General features: G+C 35.2%; 1 protein-coding gene across 6 annotated transcripts in view; it reads left to right on the top strand.

Moving 5' to 3' along the window:
• PATJ (PATJ crumbs cell polarity complex component) overlaps positions 1–20,203 on the top strand; it is a 358,862-nt gene that overhangs the window by 130,563 nt on the left and 208,096 nt on the right. For all 6 annotated transcript variants that reach the window (XM_065911864.1, XM_065911863.1, XM_065911866.1 and 3 more), the window contains exons 25-27: positions 4,794–4,904; positions 9,115–9,192; positions 15,542–15,641. In XM_065911864.1, coding sequence (XP_065767936.1) covers positions 4,794–4,904; positions 9,115–9,192; positions 15,542–15,641 — 289 coding nt within the window. The remainder of the gene's footprint in view (positions 1–4,793; positions 4,905–9,114; positions 9,193–15,541; positions 15,642–20,203) is intronic.

Here is a 20,203-nt window from a genome sequence, read left to right as displayed (position 1 = left end):
TTTAAAACTTATATAATCATTGTGAGGATTAAAGAATTGCATAAAACTGTTCTGTGTATACAAATTTGAGGTTATATTTATGTTTGTGAAATTGTAAAAAAATTTCAAACACAGTGGAGATAAAGAAATGAAGAAAGTGACCACAAATCCCTTCTCTTATTGTGTTTACATGATAGTGGGGAAGATAGACAATACACAAAATAAGTAATATATAGAAAGTTAGATTGTTATAAGTAGCTATTGAGAAAAATAACAGGGAGGTGAATAAGGAATGACAAGTGGTGATGGCAGCAGTTGCAATGAATAGATTTGTTATGGAAGGTGATATTGGGACAAATACAGGAAATGACCAAGTGAACAATGTGGACACAGAGGGGAAGATGCCTCCAGACAGAGTGAACTGAAGTGCAGAGGCTCTGAGATGGGAGCTTGCCTGGATGTATTGAAGGAACAGAAAGAGGTCTAACACTGCTAATATAGGTAGAGTGAACAAGAGAGAAATTGAAAGAGAAAAGGTAATGGGAAGCCACGTCAAATAGAGTTCAGAAGGTTGTCTACTCTGAATGCATGGGAATCCATTAGAGAATTATGAACGCATACATATTTTTTAAAAGGGTTATTCTGGCTTCTGGGGCAGGTGTGGTTTCTTTTATTTGGCATTTGTGTGGTACATTGTTTTTGTTTTGCTTTTTCATTTTCATACTTATTTGTGATTTTGTTTTAGTTGTATTTTTTAAGCAATGTATAACTGGATTTTGCTTTTTTAAAATCTAAATTATAATATTCATCTAATAAATCATTTATTTTTAATTTTATTACTGATACATATGAACTTAGAACAAAATACAAAAGATAATGTTTAAAAATTAGCTTTTCTCCTTTATATAGTGAAGTAATTTTAGATTATAGAAAATTGCAAAGAAATGTATGAGAAAGTCCCATGTACTGTCTTCACTTAGCCTCACCCAATGTTAACATCGTGTTACATGACTGCAGTAAAAGCAAAAACAAAACGCTAATATTGGCACAATTCACAGACCTTAGTCAGATTTCATCAGTTTTATATATATACCACATGTATGTATGTGTTTATAGCTCTACACAGTTTTATCACATGTGTAACCTTGCATAACTCCCACAGCAATCAAGAAACTCAATTGAATCATCACCACAAGACTCCTTGTCTGACCCCTCAATAGCCACTCCTCTCCACTTCCCCCATCTCTAGCCTCTGGCCACCACTATTCTGGTTTTCCGTTTTTATAGTTTGTTATTTCACAGTTGTCACATAAATGGAATTATGCATTCTGTTTCTTTTTGAGATTTTCTCTCTACTCAGTGCAATTTCTTTGAAGTTCTTTCAATTTGTCAGTAGTTCATCCCTTTATATGAATGAGTGGTATTCCATGGTATGGAGGTACCACAGTTTAACCATTCACCCATAGAAAGATGTTTGGGTGGTTTCCAGTTCTTGGCCATTATGAATAAGCCCTATAAACATTGGTATATAAGTTCCTGAGTGAAAATATGTGTCCATTTCTTTGGGCTACATGCCCGAGAGTATAATTGTTGGGTTGTATGTTAAGTTCCTTTCTTAGTGTTAAGAAACTGTCAAACTATTTTCCAGAATGGCTGCACCATTTTGTATTTCCACAAGTAGTTAAGAGTGATCCAATTTCTCTGCATCCTCACCAGGATTTGGTGTTGTCACTATTTTTCATTTTAGCCATTCTGGATAGGTACATAGTGATATCATTGCTATTTTGATTTGTAGTTCCCTAACTTTTCATGTGCTTAATTGCCATCTGATACCCTCTTTGGTGTAATGTTTGTTCAAGTCTTTTTTCTAATTGAATTGTTCATTTTTTCTAACCTTTTTGAATTTTTTCTCATCTTTCTCTGCTGTCAGTGAATAAAAAGTATTCTCTCATCTAATCCATCATCACTTTTACACATACTAATAAAAACCCACTGTTTTATCTCAGATTTAATAATTTATATTTCTTCAGATTCACAACAGACCCGAGATGTTACACTCTAATATATATTCTGTGAAGCATAATGAGTCATTTGTTTACTTTTTCTATGAAAAGCATTAGTTGTTTTGTTAGTGAAGTTTAATACTCACTTCTGTCTTGAAATAATTGCACAAAAGGTTTAGGTCTGTATAAAGAGCTTTTTAAACAAAAACATTTAAATTATTATTATTATTATTTTTTTACAAAACAGACTTAAAAAAATTTTTTTTTCCTTTTATTATTTATTTATTTATTTTCCATTTATTTTTTATTAGTTGGAGGCTAATTACTTTACAATATTGTAGTGGTTTTTGCCATACATTGACATGAATCAGCCATGGATTTACATGTATTCCCCATCCCGATCCCCCCTCCCACCTCCCTCCCCACCCCATCCCTCTGGGTCTTCCCAGTGCACCAGCCCTGAGCACTTGTCTCATGCATCCAACCTGGGCTGGTGATCTGTTTCACCCTTTATAATATACATGTTTTGATGCTGTTCTCTCGAAACATCCCACCCTCGCCTTCTCCCACAGAGTCCAAAAGTCTGTTCTGTACATCTGTGTCTCTTTCTGTTTTGCATATAGGGTTATCGTTACCATCTTTCTAAATTCCATATGTATGCGTTAGTATACTGTATTGGTCTGAGAACGTTTAAATTAAATTAAATGGGTCTTCATCTATGTGAATGGACATTTTTTTTAGGTTATAATTTTAAAGTTGAGAAAGACTAAGATTATTTTTCTGTAGTAATATGACAGAATTCTAACTTTTTCCTCACTTCTCAGCTTTAGTGATTCACATTTAACACTGTATAATCTCTGTCAGGGGGAAAAAGCTGATTATTACTGAAGAGGATGTAGTTCTCATGTAGCCTCTACTTTTCTTACTGTTGAATATTTCAGGGATCAGGTTTTTCAAAAGAAGCTTCATCAAACTGTCGTGACAGCTTTTAATCATCCCTGTAAATTTTTTCTATTTTTTTCACTTATTATTATTCATATCCTTCCTCAATTCAGATGGGAAAAGAGCTTTTCACAGCATTAAAATCTTCATGGATGCCTATTAGAATAAAAAGCCAGAGTCCTTGCCATGGCCTTCTGGATTTTACATGGGGTGGCTTCAGCTGCCTCCCTGACATCACCTCTTTGTGCTCTCTCCTCTTTCTTTGTTCTTTAGACTCACCTCCATTTAAATCACTAACACGCAGGGCTGCCATCTCCTACCCTCGTGCTGTCGCTTCTCTGTCCCTCCGCTTCTGGCATGCTCATGTTCTTCCTCACTCTGCTCAGATGCAGTGACATCATCCTATCACTCCTGTGCATGTGCTTCCAACTCCTTTGATCTTCTTCCTTTCATTGAACTTTTCCGGGACAACCACATCCTAGTTAAGTGCAATTGTTTGCTCATTTTGTGATCTCTTTCTTGATTTGGGCCAACAAAGTTATACCAACAAACAAGAAATTGTGACACTCTGAAGCCTTTGAAATTAAACGTTGTAAAATAGCAAAAAAAAAAAAAAAAGCCGAGAAAGAAACAAACAAAAAACTCCATGCATACTGTCTGGTCTCATTTTAAATTCATGACAGCCCCCTCAAATGGGTCTTTGACTCTGTCCTGCTGTCCTGTATTTAACAAGTTGTTTCATTCTTCTAGGTAGTTACTTCAGACCTCCTGTGCTTCCTTCCTTTGTCTTAATGTCAGTTGATGGTACTTCTTTCTTATTTCACTGAGAAAAGAGGAGGAGTCGAAAGGGACCTTCCCCTTGCTCCTTCTACATCCTTTTCTCTACCTGTGCTTGTTGCAACAAATGAACTATTTGTGTTTCTTCTATCTAGAGTCTGTCTAACTTGTGCAGAAGTCATTCCATCTTCACTCTCCAAGGGTTTGCTTCTGCAGTCATCACTCTTCTTTACCTTCATTTTTCCTCTCCTCTGCATCATCATTATTGTAGTATATCTCATCTTAAAAAAAAACAAAAACCAACCTTGATTCCCTTGCATCTACATTCCTATTTCTTTGATCCCCTTGTGGCAAAACAATATTCACAAATTGTCATTATCCTCTGATTGTGAACCACCTAAACTTTTACCAAGGCTTCCTTACATTATGAGTTTGAAGAATTTGTTCTGTTAAATAAGTACACTTGATAAATAGAATGTTCTTTGAGGCTATGGGCATGTTCACAAGTTATGCTTTCTCAGATTTGTATAATGAGATGTTTACACTTTACCCAAATTTGTTGAATGCAAAACTCTTTTAGTAAAAGAACCCATGGGTGTTTTCATACTTCTTTTTTGAACATAATTTGAGAAATGTTCAACTACTCAATTTGATAATGGGCAATTTGCTTAAAATACCTTTCTTCTTAGTGTAACTGAGAGAAGATGAGTCCAAAGAGATCCCCAGCCCCTACCCCCATTCAGAATTGTGTCCTCTAATAGTGGCAGAGTTGACATTGTAAGCTCGGAAGCTTCTTAAGGTTCAGTTATTGCTTAAGCTATCTATTTTTGCATAATTATTTTTAACCTCAGCCATTATTATTAAGATATTTTTCTTATTTACTTTTCTTGAAGGTAAGATGTTAGTTTTCTTAAACGTGGTCTCCTAAGACAGCAAAGCTTTTTATGTGCCAGTCATATTTTTTTCTGGTTGTTGTCTAATTCATTCAACTCTGGCTATTCTCATAACTAGATAATATGCATGAACTTGAATTAACTTATCCACAAGATCTGCTCCTTTGCTAACTGAAATAAATTACTTCTGTGTTTTTAGGTGTCTGGAGTAGATTTGCAGAATGCTTCGCACAGAGAAGCAGTTGAGGCCATTAAGAATGCAGGAAACCCTGTGGTGTTCGTCGTTCAGAGCTTGTCATCGACTCCAAGAGTAAGCTTTAGTTTACATATTCAAAAAGTTTAAAAATAGTCTCTAGATCTGTGGATCAAGCTTTTGCCTCCAAGTGTTAATATTTTCCAACATATTTTTTACTGTTATTCTACTACTACTTAAAGGAAGTTAACTTTGTAAAAATTTAATTATTAGCTTCAGTTTTCCCTTTTTTCTCTGATTTCAATCTCCTGGTCAAATTTGAGTTCTTTGAGTATACAGTGGAGTCCAACAGACCTATTTTTGATTCCTTAATTCCCTATTTACCAGTTTTGCTAATTTGGAGGCAAGTTACTTAACCCTTCTGAGCTAGTTACTTTGTCTATAAAACACTTCCAACACAGAGTAGGTCGGTTATAAAAACATTCTAGAGGGACTATCAAATGGTCTGTGTATCTATTATAGCGTGTAAAAATTCAAACGTGTTGCACTGTATGTTCTGTTGGAGATTCTGAATTTACAAAGAGCAGTATTTCATCATAGAGTTTTTTCTGGTAATCAACTATCCATTTGGTATGGAATTAGAACTCTGATACACAGATGTCAGTGACAGGATGTGTATTTTATATTGCAGTATGAAGCAAAAATGTCACCAGTAAGTCCTGCAATATTTATTTTTCTATATTTTATAATGGAAGGCAGCTGTTCAAAACATAGGCATTTCTGAACAGTAGAAAAACTCTGCATAGTTTTAAAAAATATGCTTTTTAGTCCACTAAAATTCAGTGCATTTCAACCTTTTTTTATATCAAGGCATACAGAAAATAATATTTGTTTAACAAACTAGGTAGACAGATGTCTGGCTGTCCCAGGGGCAGGGGGCATTAAGTGTATTTTTTGCATGCTTATAGCCTGCCCATACCCAGTGGGCTGCAGCCTCACCCCTTATGGTCAGCTCTACTGTGCACTGTACTTGCAGCAAGGTCCCTTCCAGACTTAATGCTACATTTATACCATCAAGACTAATTGAGAGAGGGAAGCAGAATAAAGTCTTCACATTTTTTAATGCAGTTTGAAATTCTAGATTTACTGGAATCCACCCTTAAACTCTTATGATATTGAGAAAGTTGTTGAGGCCATCACTTTTATTTCTGGAGACTGAGTTTAATAGGAATATTGGCCAGATTTTCCCTGCCAAATGACACTTCCAGAGAAACAGTTCTGAGCTAGAATGAGCCAGTCAAATTATACATTTATACGACCACTTGTGAATGCTTCGCCAAAAAATATTCAAAGCATTTTATTAGGTTATAAGGTCAGCAATAAAGGCCAAGCTTTTAATCTAGTCTTTGTTGGTGAGCTGTGGTGGAAGTTTTGATTTGAGTGACCAGTATAATATCTTTCAACTGCTCCAAAAAAAAAAAAATGTCTTCAGCTTTATTACATGCCCAAGTCACTTACCCCTCAGGCAGCATCACAGAGTGTCACGTTTGTTGAACCCTGAACTGTCTGGTTCTAGGCAAAGAATTGTGATGATATTAATGTCCATTCCTTGTTCCATTTTTTCAGCACTAAGTTGATTCCACCTGAATAAGGCAATGAAAGGAATCAAGCTTCATATCTTTGTATCTTTGGCTTACTTATTCTTACAATTATTATTGGTCATCACAGAAATAGAAAATATAGCCAAATTCTTAATCATTTTTGATCAGTTTAACTAAACTTTGAAATGTTCTTCAAAACTCCCAAGGAAGTCATTTCTTAATGTTTGGCCATCAAGGTCCTATGTCTAAATGTGCCTTGAAAAAGAGAGCCTTAGTTGCTCAGCTGTGACTTTGAGACCTCATGGTTTGTATCTTGCCAGTCTTCTCCCTCCATGGAATTCTCCAGGCCAGGATACTGGAGTGGGTAGCCTCCCTTCTCCAGGGGATCTTCCCAACCCAGAGATCGAACCTGGGTCTCCTGCATTACAGGTGGTTTCTTTACCATCTGAGCCATCAGTGAAACCTTCATGAAAATTCTCATCAACATGATGGATTGAGTGGTGGTGCTTATGTTTGCACTTTTTTTTGTTTTAATTTTTTTTAATATTTGTGCTTTTAATAGGTGCTTTAGGAGGATTGGCAACACATTACCTTTTTAAGCATTTTTTCCTAAATTTCTCAACTACATTTTTAGCATGCTAGAAAGAAATGTGTATATCCACTTGGTATATGTGTATATATACTTGGTATATGCTTATTTGAGAGCAGAATTCATGATCTGTACTGTACACGTCTATAGAAAGTTTTTATGCCAAAGTAAGTTTTTCTACTTATAATTGCATTTCACAGTCCATTAAGGTTTTCTGTATATATCCAAAACCAAACCCTTTTAAAATTGGTATCATCCTTTCAGGTCACTAAATTTATTATCTTGTGTTGTTTTCTTTTTTCCTGTCTTCCATTCATATTTCCCTAATATCTTTGTTTCATAATGGCATCTAAATTTTTTTGGACATGTTCATTTTGTGTATTAGTCATATAGAAATATATTTTTTACTTTCATAAGAAACATGTGCTCTCCTACTTTTCATAAAGATGTGGTCTTTTTTGGTGGGCCATTTTGTCTTCCAAAGTTTGCTAATGATATGTATAGAGAATAATATTTCTCTGCTATTTGACAAACAAATAGTGTAAACCTTATGAATGGCAGCTAGCTTTTATCTCATTTCAAAGCTTCTACCAGTTAACTTTAGCTGGTTTTTCCATGGGAGAAAGTAGGTCCAGTATAGGCAGGTGTTATGACTTTGTAGGGAGACAAAGTGTTTTAAATTCTTCAGAATTAGAAACATATACCTGTAGATCCACTGGTTTTTGAACTCTGACTCAGGTTGTCCTATGTGTTAAATAGAGAAATAAATATGAAGCACAGTGTCTATTCACATAAGAAGCCTCAGATATATATTGATTTATCACTACTGTTGCTTTTTACTTAAGAGAAACATTTCTGAGGTGGTCTTATTTATTCCAAAATTAATTTATTCTTTTAGACTCTAAAAGTAGAGAAGAATTAGTCGTAAATGGCCTTTTTGAGCAAAATGCTTTTTTTTTTGTTTTATTTTTTAAATTTTCACTAGGGAGGCAGTTACTTTAATTTTCTGAGTGAGGAGATTTATTTTTCCTTTTAATCTGCATGTCTGTCATCAGATTTTATGCCAATTACTTGTGTTAGCTATTTGAGGAGCCTTTAAAATAATCACTAACAATTTTATATTTTCTTAAGATATTTTACAGATAGTTTTACAAAAAGAAATGAGTCAAAAAGTAATCTGGCACCATTAAGAATTAAAATCATTTCTATGAAATTGAACTGTTTGATTCATTTATAAGCATTTATTGAACACTTCTATGTAGTGCTTTTTCTGAGCATCAGGGTTATAGTGATAAATAACCCTAAGTTCCAGCTCTAATTGAGCTAATTATCCAGGGGTGTAAATAGCTTTGTATAATTTATCTATATGCTAACAGTGATGGTTAAATATTTGTTCAATGTACACAGTGCACTAGATACCATACCCGAACTGTATGGAGATATTACATAAGAATGATTACTGCAACACTGTTTGTAGGAGAGAAGATTGTACATGAAGTGTAAAATCCCATGAAAAGAATGACTGACAGCAAGGAATGTTATTTATCCATGAAAAGAAACATATCATAATCATTGCAGGTGACAGGATTTACAGTTCATTAAGTAAAAAAGAAAAAGTAATATTTACAGAGGCATCCATTTTTTACATTAAGAAAAGTAAAATCAAAGCCTCAAATAAGTGGGCTAAAGTGATATTACTTCAGCCCTTGGTGACTGGAATAAACATGTACAATAACCTTAAAAAAAACAAACAAACAAACCCAAAAAACCCCCAAAACTTGAGCTGGAGTACACTGATGAATAAGGTAGATCAGTGAAATAAATGTTACATCCAGCATTATAGGAACTAACTTTCTGGATCTAATTCACAAGCCTGTGAATTTATTGTCCCTTGATGCCGCTCACACGCGCACACACATGCAGGCATGCACGTTTGGGTTATATAACTTGTAGATTTCCCAAGTTGTATTGTTTGCTTTAGCTGTACTTCTCATATCTGTACTTTTTAGGTGAAGTTAGAGATATAGTTAAGTAGGATTTTAACTATTTTTTAAAAAATATGCGTGGAGCAATGTAATGATTGTGACATTTAAATTCTTTCTCTCTCTCTCTCTCTTCCTCACCTTTGTGGTGGCAGGTCATACCTACTGTGCATAACAAGGCCAAAAAAGTCACTAATAACCAGGACCAAGACACCCAAGAAAAAAAAGAAAAGGTAACCTAATCTCTTAAACTTTTAAAAATGTTTTCAGTATCTTTTTGCATATCTGAGCTGCAATTAATAAGTGTTTTTTGGATGAGTATCTGAGCAGAAGTATGGTAGGTTTAGGACTCTCCTGCCTGCAGGAGACCCAGGTTCAATCCCTGGGTTGGGAAGATCCCCTGGAGAAGGGAGTGGCAACCCACACCAATATTGTTGCCTCTTGCCTGTTGTCCATGGACACAGGAGCCTGGTGGGCTACAGGCCATAAGTTTGCAAAGAGTCAGACATGACTGAACAACTTTAAGTTCACTTCATGGTAGTTATATCTCCCTTCTGAGAACATATCTAATTCTGGCCTGAATGAAGACCTAGTGAAGTGCAGGTATAAGATGTCATGAAGCCATTATCAGCCATTATCATCTTTTTCTAAATCCCAAGATATTAAGTTGAATTTCTATTGTTTAGTATTGTTTCTTTTTTTAGCTTCCAAATGATTTATTTTTATTAAAAATGTATTTTTAATTCCATACAAATATTTAAAAAAACTTATTGTTATTATTTTCAAACCTATTTCAGCTATAACCACAAATTGTATTTTATATAATATCTTGTACCTTGCACATTGGTTGAGATTTTTTTTTATGGCTTAGCACATAGGTATTATAGATATATATTTGTGATTTAAAAGAATAGCTATTATCTAGTTACAGATTTTTATACAGAGTTATTAGGGTAAACTAACTAACTGGGTTATTCAGGTATTCTATATACTTACTGACTTTTTTGATCAGAGTAACTCATCTTCCTTCCATTTTGATGGTTAAATTAATCTACTTTTTATGTAGTTTTCCAGTTTTTATATTTTTCAAGATAATTTATTAGGTTAAATTAAAAAATTTAATATCCTCTTAGGGATATAATTGACCCTTTCATTGATATGTGGCCTTACTAAGTAAGCTCAAAGAAGGGAGATGATCTATTTCATAATTGCTCTTTTTCTGCATTGCCCAGAATGCTGCCGGCCACCTATTAGGCATACAATGCATATTTATTGCGTGAATAAAGAATCCTAAAACAACACAACTAAATCTCTGGTTTTAGGTCACTAGGGATTGGCACATGCCCTCTGGGGATTTACCTTCTGATTTGGAATTTATGGTTGTTTTTGGCCTCAGTTAGAAAAACATAGTTTTGAATTTTTATCTGTGATTCATATATATATGTATATGTGTGTGTGGTGTGTGTGTGTGTATATATTTTTAAAGAAGGGCTTCTCAGAATATTTAGTCTTATTGCTGGAATTGTGTTGATTCATATGTTGTTTCAAATATCTGAACATTAATCAAATGTTTATTGGAAACCTATAGTGTTACAGTTACTGTGCTATAGTTGGTGGATATGACATCAAAAAGGAAACAGACAACAGGCTGTGGAGACATGGACAATTAACACATAGATGAATATAAAGTGGTTATTGATTTAAATACTTTGGGGAACAAGGTAATTAATTGACTAAGGAAAATTCCACATGAGATTTCATGAAGTAAAAAGATAAATGTATGATACTTATCAACTTTGGTGCATTAAATCAAATTGAATTTCAATATATAGCAAGGATATTTGCATTCAAATTTTTAAAAAAATCCAGTAAGAGCCTAGTAAAACCAAAAGTCAATGTATAATAAGTCTACCCTGCTGAATTCCTTAGCATGGAGAAGAAGTCATCACTAAGTTAACATGGCAATAGTTAACATTGCAACCATGAACCCCAAATCAGAAGGTTAAGTGGAACACAGGAAAATGATTTTTGTCCTGACAGCATTTGCCAGTACCTGGTGACCTAAAGCCAGAGATGTTTGTTTGGTTTTTAGTTTATTTATTCAATAAATATATATTGTGTGTCTGTTAGGTACCAGTCAGTGTTCTGGGCCTTATGGGAAGATGATAGTTAGCCATGTTGGTGAATCTTTGGAGAATTCAGAGGTGATTATTGCCCCCAGTGGACAGAGGAGCCTGGTGGGCCACAGTCCATGGGGGTCACAGAGAGTCAGACATGACTGAGTACAGCACAACAATACATTATTGCCCCAGAGCACTCCCACTTGTGAGTCAACTGATCATATGAGAATCTACATCTCCATTACAGGATGATGTTTCAGTGCTCACAGGATGTCCTTTACTGTACTACTCTTCTCTGTAATTATAGCTTGTGTACAAAGCATTATTCTACACCCTGGAATGACAAATCACCTTCACTCCAAGAAGTGCATGTATGAATGTGATATGTAGTGAAATAACTAGAAGTGTAATTGGTATGATAGAAATATGCCCAGAGTACTAGGGGAGACTTTCCCAAAGATGGGAAGTCATAATATGATGACTTAACTATCTCTTTAACAGTTATTATTGATAGAAATAATTCCTTTTAGGCATTTTTTTCTCCTTTATACGAAAGCAGTCATGTTCTCTAGAATTCCTGACAGTCAGAAAGGAGACAATAAAAATCACTTGAAACTCTATTAGTAGAGGTGTAGGTTAGAAATAAAAATTTTGGCTTGAAATTATTCACATTAAAAAAATAGGGGAAGAACGTGACTGAAAAACTAAAAAAAAAAAAATCAACAAGCAGGTCTTGAATAAATCTCTAGTTTTTTCTTATTTTGTTTTATTTCAGTTCAATATTTTCTGACTTCTTATATCATATAGAATGTGAAACATCAGAGTTCATAGAAATGCTATTATCGGCTGTAGGTTCATAACTCTTTGGTATTTTCTTCCTAAATTTTCTTCAGTATTATGTCATATGTTTTCTTTCTTTTAAGGAAATTGCGGACACTCTTCACAACTGGGAGATTTCATTAATAGAGAAGTAGTCCTCTGTAGTTAGTTATCTTCATTTTCTTTTTGTGTATTACCCAAATGAAAATGCTGTTTCCCACTAAACATAGTAATCCTTAAAAGTATGGTTACATTAACCTTATAAAAATATATCTATCCCAAATAAGTAAACTTTTTTAGATGTGAAATATACTTCAATAAGGTTGCTGTTAAGGCATGCATCTATTCCAAGTGAAAAATCTGGATTTGTCAGACTCTGGAACTAAGAGGAACCTCATGAAGGCATTTGCAAAGATCAGAATGATCTCTTGTGACCCTCTTGATGACACTTAGAGTATTATAGGATGCATGCTTTCTGATTATTCTTAACAGCAACAAATAAAACAGCATCTATTAGTGATACTCTACATCTTGCTAATCTTTAGGACTGGCTGATAATTCTCAGGCTAATGTGTAAGCAATTGTAATACACACATACACAGCATGTGGGCGTGTGGATATCATGCAACATTAGTATCAATGTTTTTACCATCCTATATATTTTTGTTTTATATTCCACACCAACGAGATCAAGGAGATCAGAGAGGAGGTATAAGTGTTTCTAATTAAAATTACCAAATCTTTTTGACTTTGTGAATCAAGATTCACATATAAAAATGCTTCTGAGTTGTTTCTGTGAAAAGGGATTTCTTAAAAGACTGGCACAAATGCTTCTTAGTCTCTAACCAATCAGAAAGAGAGACTTTAAAAGACTGAGTTTTTAATACCCCTAAAGCTAGGAGAATATTTCGTGTTCACAATGAGGTAAGAGTCTTTCTCCATTTCAGATACACAGAGGACTTTCAGCTTTTGTCCTGCAACTTTAGCCATGTGTCGATGTAGACACAAAAATGCAAAAACACCGGTCTGTGTGGCAAAAAGCTATTCTTTACATTGGAACCAAGACATGTTCTTGTACAAAAACACAATCAGGCAAACAATCTAATAAACATGTTTGCTGTTTTCTCTCAATCAAGAGAGAGTAGATGCCCAAATAACCAATATGTAATAGATCCTTGTCATTCCAACAAATATCACTAAATTGCCAGATCATAAAACCAGATTCCACTGATTACTTCTACTAATGGTGAATAATTTACAGCTGAAGTACAAATTAGAACCAAACTTAGCTTAATACTAGAAACAACAACAACAACAAAATAGAACTGAAAATTAAAAAGTGGAAAAACAGTTAAAAAGACAAAGTCCTTTTGCTACTGGGGATTTACCGTCGGAACCAGGAAATCATGTGTATGGGCTTAAACAGCTTATGGAATTGTGTATCTCAGGCATCACAGTTCATTGGTTCTGGGCGATGAGTATACTTGAACATCTCAGTGGGGCCACCAAGACTGACTAATAAAATTAAAGAAAAGAAACTTAACCTTTGAAATTATGCAGAATGTAACAGTGTCAGATGTTTATTAAAATCATTAACATGGGAACCAAAAAGGTGGTTATTCTGGTTCAGAGAGAATTGGAGAGAGTATTTATGTTTGCTGAAAAAAACATTTAAATAAAATTCAAATTTAGACACTAAACTTGTTAATGTCTCATAAGGCAACACAACTGTAATAATTTGTTAAAATAACTTTACATTTCTATAAGAAATCTAAATGCTCTTTTTAAAAATTTTATTTATTTATTTATTTTTTGGGCCGCACTGGGTCTTTGTTGCAATTCATGAGCTCCTGGTTGCTGCACATGGGCTTTTCCTAGTTGCAGCAAAAGGGGCTTCCTCTCTGGTGGCGGGGCATGGCCTTCTCGTTGTGGTGGAGCATGAGCTCCAGGGTGGTTTCAGCAGCTGTTGTGCGCGCCCAGCAGTTGGGGCGCGCAAGCTTAGTTTTCCCACGGCATGTAGGATCTTAGTTCTTGGACTGCAGATCGAACCCATGTTCCCTGCATCGCAAAGTGGATTCTTAACCTTGGACCATCAGCGAACTCCTTAATATGCAATGCTCTTGAACAAGATGTTTTGTGTTATTGTCATTTTTCTAAATGTTATTATGTCAGAGAACTGAAACAACATGAATGGCAACCAGTTGAGCAAACATTCATCCAGGGAACAGTTAAGGACACTGTGTTCAGAGCTGAGGATGTCCTGTGGTCTGTGTTTTTCTCTACCCTCACAGCAGTTCTGTCCACCTGGCCCTCCCTTGCATTCCTTGCTCCAGCCTCCGTTGCCATAGCGAGAGCCTGGACCTGCCTACAAACTTCTCTCATATGTGGTAGAAAGATGCCTGGACATCTGGCAACCCCAATTCATACCATAGGGAGCCCAGAATGTGCTTATCCTACATTCTTTGTGAGCGTGTTGGTAGAAGTTAAATAAATAGGTCATATAAACAATTGCCCCTTAAATATACTTTTTAAAAGTGCTGTTAAAGAGAATTCATATCTTTTACTGCTATTTTAAAAGCTAGCTCTCCTTGTCCTTAGCTTTGTCTTTCACTTAGGATGACCTTTGATTAGATGCTATCCTGAATAAATTTGAGTGTGTGTTTTTCCTTCTGGATGCCAAATAGTGTTTTCTATTTTGGAGGAATTTATTACATGTCTGCTTTCTGTAATGGACCAGTCATTGTCCATTTACTGAAGTGTATCCTGCCATTAGTGGCTTTGTCGTATAAAGCATAATTGATTGTGCTTTATTGAAATCCTGTAGCAAAACAAATCTTAATTCAGTTATTTTGGCATCTGTGGGGAGCTTGGGTATATCAGCTCCTATTCTTTCCAGCAGCTTGGATCTCTCCGTAGTTTGGTATGTTTTATTTTTCCCAGCATTTAAGAAAAGGTCTGCATTGTATAAAGGTAATATGATCATAAAGTCTACTTTAATTAAGTCTCTTTAAAGCACATATTGATGTACTGTATCATTTGGTGTGTAAATTTAAAGACTATGTATACAGAAATACAAAAGGTATTCATCATAAAGCATTCTCTCTCTTTTTAAAACATGGAAATGTGTGTTAATTATTTACAAATTATAGATGAATACCTGTTCAGTTAGAAAATCTTGGTATTTCAAGTACTTTATAAAGAATGAAATCTGTACCTTTTATAATTGAATAAAAAGTTGAAATAATCAAGATTAACACATTGGGTCATTTTTATATCTAAGACATTTTTGAAATGTCTTTCATTTGAGTTATTTGGTCAGAAACAAAGAAGACTAACTCTCAACAGTGTAAAGAAGATACATGTAATTGGTTTTCTCACTGGAGAAAGGAATGCATGCTTCTGGGAAGGTCAACAGTTTTAAAAGTTGTGGTTTTGAATTTCTGTTTTCTGTATTGGTGTATTTATATCACAGAGTCACTTTACATAATAACATAGAGAATAAAAAAATTATAATCCTAGTGATATGATGAAAGTTGGATATAGTCAAAATATTTACAGATTATCTTTTAATCCTGTTTGTCATTGGTTGAGGAAGAGGTTGAACAAAGGCAGTTAACTCTTCTCTCAAATTTTGCATCTTCAGAGGCGGGGAACTGCTCCACCGCCAATGAAACTGCCACCTCCTTATAGAGCTCCATCTGATGACAGTGATGAATCTGAAGAAGAATGTGCATTTACCAACAGTGAGTTCCTTTTCATTGTTTGGGATAGATGCATAACTTATTAAATTAGACTTTAATGATTGTTGTAAATTATCAAATGCAGTGGTGTGGGTTCTTAGAAATTGTGTATGAACATATCTTGCTGAAAGAGAAAATTCCGATCTAACTTTTGTGACTTTATTTTCCTAAGCTTTTGCCTCTGACATTAATATGATGGAGTGAATATCAAAGGCAACTGGGTGGTAAACTTTTATCTACAGTCCATCCTAGTCTTACTATTTGGTTGTAAATATAGAAATGCTAAGAAGTCCTTGAAATTGGAGTTTAACCAACAGTAATCAGAGTTGAATGTAAATGTTAGCCCTTGGTTACTTGCTGTGCCCAGACAAATGGTGATATTGACAATGCAAAATTATAGAAGGCCCACCAACTCATAATTTTCTCCTTTAGTTGTCATTACATGATGTTCTTTTGCATTAGGTGCATCAAATATACTTTCACATATATTTAAAGGAGGCTTTATTTAAAAGAATTTACATTCCTTTTATGCATGTAAACTGTATGTAGTTAGATCTCATTGCTGTTGTATACAGAATTTATTTTGGAGTGATGAAAGTGCTCTAAAATTAGATTGTGATGATGGTTGCACAATTTATGACTATACTAAAACCTACAGGGTTATGCATTTACAAGGTTGGCTTTAATAGTTTTTGAAATTTATATACTTTAAAATAATATTTTTCCTTGTATAGAAAAGGAGTTTGATACAGAAATTGAAAGGGTTAAAATTTGGTCTCTAGTACTTCATAGTGTGTGACCTTAAGCATTCCTTCTTCTATGAAAATAATGGTACCTATTTTATAGGGGTTGTGATGAAGATTAAAATACAGTGATAAGGCTGTTAGCCTTTTATATTGTGAATCTTCAAAAAGTATTATAAAGTTCACTATAACTTTATAATTTTCTAAATATATAAATAAAATATAAAAATAAATAAAAGAAACAATTAAGTTGACTTTATAAAAACTTGCTTTGTACTTCGTGATTTTATAGAACACTTTCTCATGCATTTTCATTTATTTGACAATCTTTGTTGAAGACCAACTGTTTTTCACTAGTAGTGCTAAGTGAGTCTGCTGTGAGATAAATGAAACTTTGCTGCTTTTTATCTCAGTGGGGTAACCCACCTGGAATGGAGGATACAAAGGCGTGGAAACAAAATTTAACAAAAGTACTGCAGTGCCTTGGTTCTCAACCTCTTTGAAAGCACAGCACATAATGGATACTATTGATGCATGTGTGCACTTGTGTAATGTAACCCTTTGTTTTGATAATAGTTATTATGGAAGCTGCAGCAGAGTGGAGGTAGCTTGTTGATTATTCATAATTTCTGGTTACTAGAAGGCCCATATTTGCATGGTTGTTAGGAAACCTGGTTTAAGCTTATGACTAAGATTACATTCTAACCCTATTCACTTAGTTGTGAATTCATGAACAAGCTTCTTAACCTTTTCATGGCTGACACTTTCTCATGTAAATGGAGGAGAGGGGATATCTTATAATAACTTGTCTCATAGTATTGTCTCATAGTGAGCATTAGAGGAGAAAACTTTTAAAGAATTTAGTATAAGGATTGTGATACCTAGTAAATACTCTGCCTTACCATGTGCCAGGTCTTCATATGTATTATTAACTCAGTCAACATAATAATTTTGTGAGGTCTCTAAATATACAAATAAAGAAACAGGCTCAGAAAAATTAAGAAATATGTCAAAAGTACACAGCTAATAAATAGTGGAAATGGAATTTAAACCCAGGCACTCTGCCTCCAAAGCTGGTACTGTCTCTCTTCTATTCTTCCCATTAATTAAAATGTTAATATCCCAGAAATAGGAATAGCATGATTTGGGGTGGCCCAGTGGGCTTCCCTCGTAGCTCAGTCAGTAAAAAATCTGCCTACAATGCAGGAGACCTGGGTTCGATTCCTCATTTTGATTCCTGGGTCAGGAAGATCCCCTGGAGAAGGAAATGGCAATCCACTCCAGTATCCTTGCCTGGAAAATCCCATGGACAGAGGAGCCTGGCGGGCTGCAGTCCATGGGGTCACAAGAGTCAGACATGACTTAGCGATTAAACCACCAGACCACCAGTGGTATAGAATCTGCCTGCCAGTGCAGGAGACAGGAGAGGCAGGTTTGATCCCTGGATTGGGAATGTTGGTGACTGAGCATGCATTCCGTGTAAATCACTGCCCCTCCTGAACCCCACTAATGCTGTGAGTGTGTGCTGTGAACACACAGGTACACGTGGTCTTGGGACTGCTCTGTCTAATGGCGTCAAAGTGGTATTCACTATGTGTGTGTGTGTGTGTGTGTTCAGTTGCTCAGTCATGTCTGACTCTTTGTGACCCCATGGACTGTAGCCTGCTGGGCTCGTCTATCCATGGAATTTTCCAGGCAAGAATACTGGAGTAAGTTGCCATTTTCTACCCCAGACACTGAATGCAGATATAGACTTCTAATAACAAAGTCATCTTTTAACTATGACATTTTGCAGATTCTCCAGCAAATTTGAATTTCACAAGTTTCTCCAGCTGTGAATATGACTTTCCATTCATTTTGCTCCCCAGTTTTTTCCTTCTCAGTGTACATTTTCCTTCCCATTGGATTTGCTTTTAATCTTCTGCAGAAGGAGTCATGAGATAGTTCACATTTAAAATGTAGGTGAACTTAAAGCCTCTAGCTTTCCTGTATTTCTTCTTGATATGGATCCTATGAGTTTTTATTTGTTCCTTAACTCTTATTAAATGAATGCTCTGCTCATCTGTCCAAAAATTAAAAGTAAATTAGTTCACTGTTTTATCAGATTCTTATTGTCCCCACACTAAGCATTTCTTTTTATAATGATAAAAATATGATTATATAACTTTCCCATGGTCCAGGACTAGGAAGTGGACAACTGGAATTCATACCTTAGGCCTACTAGGAAGTGATGATTGTATTAGAAAGATCACTGTCATGAGGTACGCATGATTCTAGAGTGTAGTTTAATTTAACTTAAGTCACCTTTGGTAAGTTATTCATTTATAAAGTTTATCCAGTCAAGAGATACTTACAGAGTGGGTATTTTAGGTGGGCGGACACTGTCTTAGGTGTCAGCAACACAGCAGGGAACAAGATTTCTGCTCTTGCTGGCTTATATTCTAGAGAGGCAAAAAGCTTATAAACAATAAAATAGTTTAAATGTTATAAATACTATAAACACCAAATAAACAAGGTAGTTTGAGAATAAATCCCTTGGAGGAAGCAAAATTAAGTGAAATGGGAAGTCTGAGCAAGATAGACCTAAATGGCAAAAAAGGACCAAAGAGCTGGCTTTTTAGTCATCATATCGATCAATTTTTTTTTTCAAGACTGTGATTCTCAGTAACACGTTTGACAACCAAATATAGATGTGCATGTACACATATGTACACACGCTAATATGCATATGTAATTGAAATAAGAGTTTCATGAAATATTGCCTACCTTTATAACGTATGAAGAACTTTTTCTGTACTACTACTTCTTTTTGTCTTTGGCCCTGCTGCTTGTTTGCAGAGCCTTTGTTCCCTGACCAGGGATTGAAACGGGCCCACAGCATGGAAGGGCTGAATTCTAACCATTGGACCACCAGGGAATTCCCTCTATATGGTTCTATTTCAGTTTTTAAAATGCTGTTTGCATCTAAGTTTATTTTTTGATCAACTAATGAGTCACAACCTGGAGAATAAAAAGCACACATCTGGATCTGTGGTTTTCAAACTTTGGCTTGCATTAGATGCACCTGTTGGAAGTTGTTCAACCACTAATTCCCTACCCCCAGTTTCTAATTCCTCACACCTGGGAGCACCCAATAATTTACATTTCTAGGTAATGTTAATACTTCTGACTCAGGGCCCACATTCTGAAAACCGCTGATCTGGATGGTATTAAACTCATGGGAACTGGTGAGGTAGAATAGTATGTACAGACAGTGGCAAGAAGGGAGTCCAGCACTTGCCCAGTATAAGAGCATCCGAGCATAAGAATACTCTCAGATTATAAAATTAGTTTAAGAGAATGTGTTTCAAGAAGGGTTATGTCACTGAACCTCTGTGGTCAACTGTGGAAGCATTCTGAGAGGCTGAGGAGGTTGGAGACAGAGCAGTAACCCTTGAACTTAGCAACATGGTATTGCTGGGGATACTTAGTAAAATAATCAAAGTAATTATTGTTCAGGTTGTTGTGAGAATTCAGTGTTCCAACCAATACAGGCATTCCTCCTTTTATTGTGTTTCACTGGTTAATTTTGAAGGTTTGTGGCAACCTGCATTATCAGATGATGTTTAACATTTTTTTTTTTTTTTAGCAATTAAGTGTTTTTAAATTATGGTATGTGCATTGTTTTTTACACATAATGTTATTGCATACATAGTAGATTATAGTATAAACATAGCTCTTATCACTTCATGGCAAATAGAAGGGGAAAATGTAGAAGTAGTGGCAGATCACGGCATCCAGTCCCATCACTTCATGGCAGATGGACAGGGAAACAATGGAAAT

The sequence above is a fragment of the Muntiacus reevesi genome, chromosome 1, assembly GCF_963930625.1.
Source record: "Muntiacus reevesi chromosome 1, mMunRee1.1, whole genome shotgun sequence".
NCBI classification, from domain to species: domain Eukaryota; kingdom Metazoa; phylum Chordata; class Mammalia; order Artiodactyla; family Cervidae; genus Muntiacus; species Muntiacus reevesi.
The sequence above is the reverse complement of the archived record's forward strand: the minus strand, read 5'-3'. Positions and strand labels throughout refer to the sequence as shown.